The following is an 11,477-nucleotide window of genomic DNA, read 5'->3' as shown; positions in this document are numbered from 1 at the left end:
AAGGGTATCCTTGCTGCAGACGGATGATGACTAACGGACACACAGTTTGTCGCAAAATGCTCAAAGTTGAGAAGGGGGCACATGGATTTTTGTTTTATTATTGTTGTTGTTGGTGAAACAATATAAATATAAAGTGTACACAAAATGCAAATTTATGGTCATTCAATACAATTTATAGCTCCACATTGAAAAATTGGATAAGGGACAGAGCTCTTTTTATGGAAATGGTCGAGGTAGAAGCTAGCGCTTTCCCAAAAGGACCTTTCCCAAAAAATCTTAAGAGTACATTACAGACAACTGATGGGAACAGAATACTAAATGACACTTGACTTTAAGAGATTGGTCTGTACAGTTTCCAGTAAAGATATACATAATGTGCTTACCCAGATGTCAAAGTTGTTCATAAGAATTTTAGATTTTGTCCGACTATTATATCTATCTCATGGCCAAAAATGATCATTTTGTGTCCATGTTTCATCGACATTGTGGCCACAAACAAACAAGCTAACAAACAAACAAGCTAACAAACAAACAAACAAACAAACAAATAAATAAATACATAAATAAATAAAATCCCATTTCATGTCCGGGGCTTTGTGGATGTTCATGGATCTATTCTCTGGAGCAACCCAAGAAAACACAGAATTGAGGAGAATACTGATGCGAGAACCTCACTTTCTCTATCCATGGCATACCATTGATTTTCTGCCCTCAATTACTTTGCGATCATACATTTTTTAAATAAAGTGAGACACCTAACATTTAAGCACCTAAAGTAGTACAATATTTAAAAAATATCTCAACAATACATTCAAAACCCATGCGGCACAGTGGTTGACTGGTTAGCATGTCTGCCTCACAGTTCAGAGGTCATGGGTTCAATTCCGGCTCTGTTCTCCCTGTGCCTATGCGGGTTTTCTCCCACATTCCAAAAACATGCATGGTAGGTTAATTGAACACTCTAAATTGCCCCTAGAATGCCCAAGGTTTTTTACAACTTTTTTTTTACAACCATTGAACTACAAATCTGGGTGATATTTGACAAACAACTCTGCTGGCTACAATTAGATAGCTTTAATTTGTAAATTGGCCATTACCTGCCAAAGCCGCCGGGGGTATGGCGGGGTGACATAGACAAATGTAAAGCAGAAATAGTCAAATGACAGGCTTCTGGGCATGCTAGTGCTAGGTGTGATGTGAGTGTGTATGTTTGTTTCTCTCTGTGCGGCCTGCGTTTGGCTGGAAACCAGTTCAGGGTGTACGCGCCTACTGCCCGAAGACAGCTGGGATGGGCTCCAGCACCGCCGTGACACTCGTGAGGATAAAGCGGTATAGATAATGGATGGATGTAGATAATGGATGGATGGATGGATAAACCCTCTGATCTCAACTTATTTTACTTAACTATTCTGAAATAAACGAACATGCATTCTAGACTTTCACAAAAAAACACGTTACAAAAATAAATGTAAAAACTAAAAAATACTTACAAATGTGCCATATATATATATATATATATATATATATATATACAAAAAATATGTATATATATGTATATATATATATATATATATATATATATATATATATATATATATATATATATATACACATATATATACATTTTTAAATAGTGATATATTGATATAAAAAAAAATTTAGGTCTAGCAGAAAGGGCACTTTTTTTCCGAGTGCAGATGGGCTGATGCGTCACTCTCTGGGCCTTATTTGTTCTCGTGCCTGCAATAGTGTCAATAGATATTTGGGTGAACACGAACACCACACCATTTTAGGCGAGTTCAACAGAGATTTTTACTTTATTTAAAATGAGCATTATTGCACAGCTGACTGAAATAATTTGTCTATAGAAGAGCAACAATTTCTCCGCATATGAACCGATTCTTTTCACAGTTCACAAATATGTAAACAAAATATCTATACATGTACAGAAAAATACAGCAATTGTGCTCACAAAATATTAATTGCCCACAAACGGACATTGATCTTTGCTGCTCTTTCTTCAATTTACCAGTCATTAACAACACAGATGTAAGGCACTTTACTGTGTTCAATATTTTTAAGGTACTTTGTCTTAAATAAATAACATGCAAAATTATATTGATACGAGTCATACAGTAGTGCAAAGTCACTAGTGGTACTCAAACAGCACTCATACAAGCTATCAATTGAACAAAAATCCAAATACTGGCTCTCCACAGAAAATTACTACAGATCATGCATATGGCACATAGCTTAAATCTTGTGATCCAAAGTACGCCATCCATTCCGTCAAGTCCCTTCAAAATAAAAACATGCTTTTTCATACAATGGAATACCTTTTAGTAGTAAATTAGTTTCTTCTCAATCACTAAATTCCAAAAGTCCATCACCTGTCAAAGCATGGAGCACAACTGTAGTGCATACCGACTTGGTAAACCCGGTTGGTAAGGTTAGACTTTGGATCCAATGAGGTAGTGATGGCCTGAGTACTGCCCTGTGGGTGTCCATTTGAGACCTGCAGGGTGGTGGTGCGGGCCAGAAAGGCAGGCCTGTGGTTTGCCACTAGAGCTGGCTGTGCAGTTTGCTGGGCATACTGCATGACGGGCCGGTGCAGGTACTGGGCCACAGTGGCTGCCTGGCTCGAACTGTGGTACACCGTCTGACCTTGCTGCTGTGGTTGTTGGCCGGCCTGCTGGCACTTCTGCTTGTTGGCCTCTTTGACATCACTGTCATGTGCACTGAACAAAAAATGACAAAGAGTAACTGCAGAGTTAAATATTTCAATAGACAGAATATGCAGGGCTTGATTTAAATGCACTTTGTGTTTGCATTTGTGTTCCTTAACAACAGTAACCTTTCACAAGGTTTAATGTGAATTTTTATTATTCATTGTCATATACACACATGAGGAGTTTCTCAGCACATGGGACTAGGTTCTCCCATGTATAGCCTGAGAGCTGCTGCAATCGGGGTGCCCATGTAGGGGATACATGCAGGATGAGTCGTGAGGCAGCCACGCATGCAGCAGCCACCAGAGAGGGTGCAAAACAAAAAAACACATGATCTAGGAAAAGAACAATTACAACAAAAATAGAGGAGACTGTTAATATTATGTAAACATAGAAACATGGGATTTCATTTGTGTATAAGTGTAAAGGAGATTTCTCCCCTCCTCCTTCAATTTAAAAACAGCTCTGAGGTGTTTTAATAAAAGGTCTCAGACTTTCTTTGCTCAGTATAGGCAAATGATGAAGAATTACAGCACACTAAACAATCAAGTTGTTAAGAGCCCGGGTTAAAATTACTCCGTTTCAAGAGTTTTGTCTCATTCAAATGAGCCACTGCTCATCACGACCCTCTGAACAATGTGTAAGACTTTCATTACTGTGATGACCGTTAGCATCACTATGGCGTTGACTAGGCAAGTGGCTACTTGTTTTCAAAAGTCCAGAGTCTGAAGAAAAATGAAAGGCACCATGCAGATAAAGTAAAAGCAACATTTGTGTTTTCATTTGTGGGGTCAGCACTTCATGACCAAGCTGTCAAATTACAGTTGACAATTAGTATGGATCCGTGCATGTGCCAACATTGCCAAAAAAAAATAGACACCACTCCAATGTCGGCAGCTTGTCCGAACATTCGAGTATGTTCTGGCTTTCAGAAATAATGTTGTAGATAATGCTCATTTGACATGATTGTATTTATGTGCAGTCATCTAAAATTAATTAAGATAAACCTAAAAAAAAAAGAAAGCTAACAATTTTGGTAGAGCGAGAAAAAGTACTGAGAGCTCTCCAATGGTTTGATAACAGGTAAAGTGTAAAATTATGACTGATTGTCTGTCGCTGGCGAGATGTCACTGCATCCGCTTGAAGGCAGATCAAGCAGCATCGCAGAAAAGGTCCAACCATGTGTGACTCAGTCACTTACAATACAGCTACTTAACTGTAAAGCCAAGCCGTATTAACAACATGATTCAGTGGAAAATCTAAATATGACCATGGGGGGCCCTCAACTCCTCAAGACAATTTTAATAATAATAATTTAAAAGGTATTCATTTGGATAAAGGGATACCATAGTAACACAAGTTACTGGCCCAAAGTGCGATCCTTACAAGAAGACCAATATATACGTACTTGTGAAAACATGTTTTCCACCATATAATAAAACAATGGAGATTCCATGTGGCAGGAACATTTCAAGGAATGGTCTAATGGTGTCTTTGAGCCTTCTAATTTGATTGCTGTAGTGGTAGCAATTCAATTTTATATGATATATCAATTCCAAACAACAGAATGCAAAACAGTGACCCAGGATTACAGTCACTGGACACTTCATTGGGTGCATCTGCGTAATCATGACAAGGGTCTGTACAGTGTTACCATGGCCCCTACATGTGTCTCGCTGAAACATCCAAAACAGTCAGAAAACTACAGAGAATGTTGGGTGTGTGGTTAGATATAAATGCAAGAATCCACAATAATGCATTTATTATTAATACACATCTGAAAGTATGATATTACTCTTGTAGTTGATACAATAAAATTATGCAGGAGTAAAATACCTTGCAGGGAGACTTCCAAGAAGTAATCAGCATACTTGGCCATGTAGAGTTTCATTTTCTTTTGACAGGTCATAGGCCACCCATCGTGTAGATCCCCGTCATGAACTGCGATAGAAAGGTAATACTCTATGAAATGTGCTGCTGTGGGGAGGTACAGGTTCCACTGGAAGGATTCTAGCAGGAAAAGCTCCATGTGTAGTAGAGCCTGCTTGGTCATAACTAGGTTCATGGAGCGCATGCACCCCAGACTGTTCAGAGTCTCCAATTTTGGAACCCTGTCCTCCCTTTCTTCAAATTTACCTGCAGCAAGGAAAGCAGAGCATTACTACATACAAAACTGCAGAAATCCCCTTCCCACAAATGGGCGTATTTTCACACTCACTGGCCAAAAGAAGACATGTAAGCGAGACCATGTGAAGCTGCTGCACAGTGACATCGTAGCGGTCCATGAAGAGGTCCAGCAGGTACACAGCAAGGTGTCTAGCTGTGGGACATAGCCGGAAATGGTTGCTGATGATGGCTATGAGGTCAGCAAAGTATCGCCTGAAGTTGAGCTGAGGGGACTGGCCTTTGAAGGAGGGCAGTTTGAGCTCCTGAATGACAACATTTTGCATTTGAGAACGGTACTGTAGCTGTAGTTTGGCCTCAATCTGTCACTATACTATGCATGCAACGCGTACCTTGTGAATGCACAAAACAGACTCCTTAGGCTAGATGGTAAAATGGTAAATGGATTGTCACTTGTATAGCACTTTTCTACCTTTGGTACTCAAAGTGCTTCAAACTGTTCTTCATTTACCTACTGATGACGCAGCATCAGGAGCAACCGAGGGTTCAGTATCTTGCTCAAGGATACTTCGACATGGTCACATTGGCCAGGGATCGGACCCATAACCTTTGGGTTGGGAGATGATCACTCTACCACTGAGCCATGCCACCCCCCCCCCCCACGATAGATTTTCCGATCATAAAAATTCTGGGTCACATTCTTTGCCATAAATTGTTTGTTTTTTTTCAAATGTATGGAACTGTTATAAAAACAGTTTGATCATACATTTATTAAAAAAATAAGCATTTGTTTACTGATTGTGAATCATAAATTGAGAATCATCATAACTAAAAAAAATAAGAATCATCATTAAAAGAAAATTGATCACAACCTATTTTGAAATTCGACAGAGATTAAATTTCAATTCGACAGAGATTAAATGTCAGCATGCTATAACATTTTATTTTCAATTTGAATCGCAGCAAAATGCAAAATATGATACACTGTAGGGGGGGGATTGATATATCTACATTAACAGACAGTTTTACTCAACTCAGACTTTAAAGTTATGAAACAGCTGTTCTGAAATGTTGCTCGTTTGTGATGTCACACTACAGCGAATTTCCAAACAAACAATACCTACCCATCATAAAATAAAAGGGTGATTTGTCTCAAGACCCGATGACAGCAAGTTACTAACAAAAGAATGCCCGGCGTTAAAAACCTTCACCGAAGTAGACAACAATGTTGCCGTGTATAACTTTCAGGTTTAAAATAAAGGGCAGAAAAAACAGTTGATCGCAGTTTTGAAAATGGTGAACGAAAACCCCCCCGGCCCGACCCCCCCAAACTGCCACTCAAAATCGCACACAGCACACTTACATTGCTTCGCAGCGCCTGGTAAATATCTTTTGCCAGCTGTCCTTTCCACCACTGGTCTTCTAGCTCCATTTAACACAGAGGATATTGAAGCATCTAAAAAAAAATGTATATAAAGGAAACTTACAATCTAGCAGGCATGAATTCGTCTGTCCAAAAAGTTCAAATACATCCTTGCAACATCTGATTTTATGGGAGACATGCAGGCAGTTGTACTCACTGTTCACGCTAAAAGCAACTGTACGTTGTTGATTAATTTGTTTCAAAGCACTACAGAAAGAGTGTTTGGAAAAGCAAATAATCACCCGGTGAGCACATGAAAGGAATAAAGCGGCCCGTTTCGCCGGAATAAATTCCAATGAATTTGAATGAAAGCAGAACATGCTTTCTCACCGCACCCGTAATCAGTCAGTGAGGCTTGTCTCTTTACAAGCCCTACAACACCTTTGCGGCTTTCAGGCCACCGGAAATAACAAAATCAAGGTGAGTAACCACCATTTATAAAATGAATCACGCTGATTAGAAATTGTGCTGTACTCAATCATATAAACGAAATTCAAAGATGACGGCTTGAGCACCTATGAGGATTTTCAGTAAGTAAACGAAGACCAAATGGTTCAACCAAAAACCTAATTTTTACGCATTTCTAATTTGTCATTGAAAGCAGCACAATGGTCAGTCAAGCAACAGGACTCAGCCAATTAAAGGTAAGTAGACACATTTAACAACCAATCAGTGGATAGCATTGGGGGCTCGTGCTTGTGAATATTCTCATTCAAGGCTGTGTCCGAGTGTCCACACTATTCCCGTCACTGCGGAAAAAAAGTAATTAACTTTTAGTTGCACGATTAACATGTGTTCAACGGACGTAATTTTCTACTCCTTTCCTCAAAAACATTCAAATGATTTATGTTAGTTTCACATATTTTAATCGAGTGCAACCGATGTACTTGTCCGAATTAAATTAATCCAATGGAATCAAAGTCCCCCCCCCCCCCCCCAGTGCATTCACAATTAAGGGGCTACACTGTTTTGTAGGGGTGTCCGAATGTCCAAAAGAAAAAAAATGTAGTGCACTGCAGTGTATTCAAATTTACCCACAATGCACTTGGAAAAGGACTGACAATCGGTTGTCACTCAATGACAAAATGTAGTGCACTGCAGTGCATTCAAATTTACCTACAATGCACTTGGAAAAGGACTGACTATCGGTTGTCACTCAATATGTCCACAGTATAAAATAATTATTTTCATCACCGTAAATAGTCGGAGATCTTAATGCGTCGGTGCGTCATGACAGGCACGGTGGTACGTCATATACGACGACGAGAAAGTAGTGAGATGGCTGTCCGAATCGCCAAACAGAATCATGGAACTAGTAGTGCTACTAGTGCGATCTCTAGATAGTGAATGGGGAGTTTGGGTCGGGAATACGGTTAGACATTCTTTTCGGACATTCAGACACAGCCCTTGTCAATAAAATGTAGAGCACTCAAAATTACCAACAATGCAATAGTGATCATCGATGGGTCCAATTGTCACTCAAATATAGACCACAAGACATTCCGAGTAGGAAAACAAAATGGCGCAAACATCAAAGCGACACAGTAACCACAGAAATAATTAATTCATTTTATTGAATTGATAATACAGTATGTGCAAAAAAATAAATAAAAATAAACAAAATACAAATACGTAAAAGTGCCAATACACACATACATACATACATACATACATACATACATACATACATACATGCATAGATACATGCATGCATACATACATGCATACATACATACATACATACATACATACATACATACATACATACATACATACATACATACATACATACATATATACATACATACATACATACATATATACATACATACATACATACATACATACATACATACATACATACATACAAAGAACAATGAAACAGATGGTGGCGATCAATCCTCATTCCTGTTTCTCATGAAAATGTTTCTATAAGTGTTTTTGGACTGGTTTGTGTTTGAATGATTTCCAACACTTTATTGTGGGGCCCACCCGAGAAGGTGGATTTTCTTCTGTTGAAAGATTCCATTTGCTGATTTACTTCTGTCCCGTTGAACCGTTCAAATGGCACAGACAGCCGGTATTAAGATCTACTGCATAATGCCTTGCCAAACTCGAGAATGCATTTTTTCATTGACGATACCAACACTTCCAGGATCTAAGGCAGCAAAGCAGTCTCAAACCATGATGAGGTTTTGATTGTGGTGTTCTTGACCTTTTATTCTTTACACATTCTATTGGGTAACAACTCAATTTTGGATTCATATAGCCACATAATAGTTTGCTAGTAGCGCTGTGCAACATTCAGGCACTCTTTTGCAAACTTCAAACCTGCAGTGTTTGTGGACAGCAGTGGCTTCTTCCGTGCAGTCCTTGGATAATGATATAATTGTTTACTTACTGCAAATTTGTAAACAAATATTAATACCAGATTATTTCTGTAGGTCTTCAGACAGCATTCTTTTTTTCACTTCATTGAGCATTTTGTGATGTGCTCTTGCAGTCATTTCTTTTCCAGGATGGCCAATCCTAGGGAGAATAAGTAGCAACAGTGCTTGTGTGTTTGTTTGTCTGTGTCTATGTGTTGGTGAGAGAGAGAGAGCAACTGTGTGTGCGGGCCAGCACTTTCCACTACTAGTTTTTGTGATATGTAAAAGAAAAGAAGATTTAAGAATTAAGGCCTCTAATGTCATGCCTTGGGTATATATGTACCTGTATGTTTGGCTTAAAGGGAAGTCAACGCAAACATTTTTTTTTCAAGATTTTGTTCCATGCAAGCCCACTAGTTGAAACAGGGCATTCTGATAAATATTGCGTTTGTGGAGTGAGTGTTAATCCACTCGTTTTTAGCCATCAACCGGGGGGGGGGGCGGCCATTTTTTCTTCTGTCGACTGAAAATGACATCACAACTGCTCACAACGACGAATCATGGCTCAGATTCAGAAAATGGTGATGTCATTTTCAGTCGACAGGAGACAAAATGGCCGCCCCCTGAGATGGCTAAAAATGAGTGCATTTTACTGCTTAACTTATATTCCTCAAACGCTAAATTAATCAGAATGCCGTGTTTCAACTAGTGGGCCTGCTGGGAATATATTCTTGACAAAAATATGTTTGGGTTGACTTCCACTTCAAGGCACCTTCTGCCATGCTGATATACTGTACAATGTAAACAGGATCCCCAACTTCAGTATAATCAACAAAACATGTGTTTCAATGCACCTGGGAATTGGTCTCAATGCATAGCGAAAAGCAAGGATGTTTTTTCGACGTACGACTTTCGGAATAAAAGTGAAATTCTTGATAAATTTCAGTCTTGCTTCCGACCACATCACAGCACTGAGACAGCACTGGTCAAAGTGTTATAAATTACATTAGGCTGAACACTGATTCTGGTCAAGTACCAGTTCTGGTTCTGCTGGACCTCAGTGCTGCATTTGATACCGTAGATCACAACATCCTGTCGGATAGGCTGTAAAACTGGGTTGGTCTTCTGGAACGGTCCTTCATTGGTTTAGGTCCTATTTACAAGGCCGGAGTTATTTTGTTCCAATTCGATTGGACATGAACCTGTGGTGTGCCCCAGGGGTCAGTTCTTGGTCCTCTTTCGTTCAACTTGTATACGCTCCCTCTGGGTCAAATAATACAGAATTTAAACATTAATTATGTATTATTATCTATGATATGTTCAAAGAATATAAACCCAGCAGGGCCCTCAGATCCAGGGACTCAGGTCAGCTAGTCCAGATCAGAGTCCAGACTAAACATGGGGAGGCAGCATTTAGCTATTGTGCTGCCAAAAAGTGGCACAAACTGCCAGTGGAGATTAAACTTTCACCAAATGTAGACACGTTTAAATCCAAGTTAAAAACATTTCTGTATGCATGAAATCTGCATGGTATTTTTTATTTTTTACTTACCTTGCTTTTAATAATTTTAATCAAATTATTCTACGGGATTTTCCATCCATCCATTATCGATACCGCTTAACCTCACAAGGGTCGCGGGGCGTGCTGGAGCCTATCCCAGCTGTCTTCGGGCAGTAGGCGGGGCACACCCTGAATTGGTTGCCAGCCAATCGCAGGACACACAGAGACAAACATCCACACTCACAACACACCTTGGGGCAATGTAGAGAGTCCAATCAACTTACCATGCATGTTTTTGGAATGTGGGAGGAAACAGGAGTACCCGGAGAAAACGGAGAGAACATGCAAACTCCACACAGGGAGGCCGGAGCCAGGATCAAACCCACGACCTCTGAACTGTGAGGCGGACGTGCTAACCAGTCGACCACCCTCTACGTGATTTTGATTTTTGTAATTCTTAATGTTTTATTTCTCTTTCTGTAATGATTTTGATGTTTTATGTAAAGCACTTTGAATTCTCCTTTGCATGAAATGTGCTATACAAATAAACTTGCCTTGCCTTGCCTTACAGTATATGCAGCAACCATTGACAGAGTCGTTGGAGCAGAACTGGTCTCTGTCAGCTTCTGAATCATGGGGCTACAAGTTTGAATATGAAGCGTTTGAACTTCATCTGTACCTTCTTTTGGGTAAGAGTTGTGGTACATACATCCTGTTCTGGTCGCTGGCCAATTGCAGGGCACATATAGAAAAACAACCCTTCACACTTACATTCGCACCTATGGACAGTTTGGATCTTTAATTAACCGTAGTACTAAAAAACACACAAGCACATGGAGAACGTGCAAAGTCCACACAGGAAGGCCAGAGCCCGTATTTGAACCCATGACCTCTTGAACTGTGAAGTGAATGCGTTAATCAGTTGTCCACCATGTTGCCACATAGATGAATATCATTATTAAAAACAATCAAAAGTCTTCTGTCAAACCGCTTATCCTGTACAGGGCCGTGGGGAGGTGTTGGAGCCTATCCCAGCTGACAATGGGCGAAAGGCAGACTACACCCAGAACTGGTCGCCAGCCAGTCGCAGGGCACACACACACAGACACCGTCACTGAGCGGGAACCGATCCCACACTGCCCGCACACAACTCAGGCGTGTGTACCACTACACCATCAGTGACCCACAATCAAAAGTCATTCATGCAAATTAGTTCACATGAATCAATACCAAAGAAGTAGCACTCCATTTGAAAAAGCCAGGTCTGTACCCCCTTATGTAGTCTTCATTTAACCTGTCATGCATGATTTTGTAATTTGGGAAGAAGCTAA

The 11,477-nt window shown here is 39.8% G+C and overlaps 1 protein-coding gene and 1 long non-coding RNA gene across 2 annotated transcripts; one reads left to right on the top strand and one right to left on the bottom strand.

Moving 5' to 3' along the window:
• Positions 1-1,798: 1,798 nt before the first annotated feature.
• Positions 1,799-6,582, bottom strand: ccnj (cyclin J). Its single transcript, XM_086044967.1, is given in 7 exon segments — positions 1,799-2,503; positions 2,506-2,738; positions 2,905-3,064; positions 4,566-4,865; positions 4,948-5,158; positions 6,217-6,309; positions 6,434-6,582. Coding segments are annotated over 6 exon segments (1,026 nt in total). The 5' UTR covers positions 6,286-6,309; positions 6,434-6,582; the 3' UTR covers positions 1,799-2,450.
• Positions 6,583-6,874: 292 nt separating this feature from the next.
• Positions 6,875-11,078, top strand: LOC147139578 (uncharacterized). The gene is made up of 3 exons (XR_015088620.1): positions 6,875-6,920; positions 10,463-10,596; positions 10,718-11,078. It is a non-coding gene; the product is annotated as an uncharacterized LOC147139578 (long non-coding RNA).
• Positions 11,079-11,477: the final 399 nt, after the last annotated feature.

This window comes from Filicampus tigris, chromosome 11, assembly GCF_054856515.1.
Source record: "Filicampus tigris isolate MCC_2025a chromosome 11, RoL_Ftig_1.0, whole genome shotgun sequence".
Classification (NCBI taxonomy): Eukaryota; Metazoa; Chordata; class Actinopteri; order Syngnathiformes; family Syngnathidae; genus Filicampus; species Filicampus tigris.
This window is presented reverse-complemented; position numbering and strand designations above follow the sequence as displayed.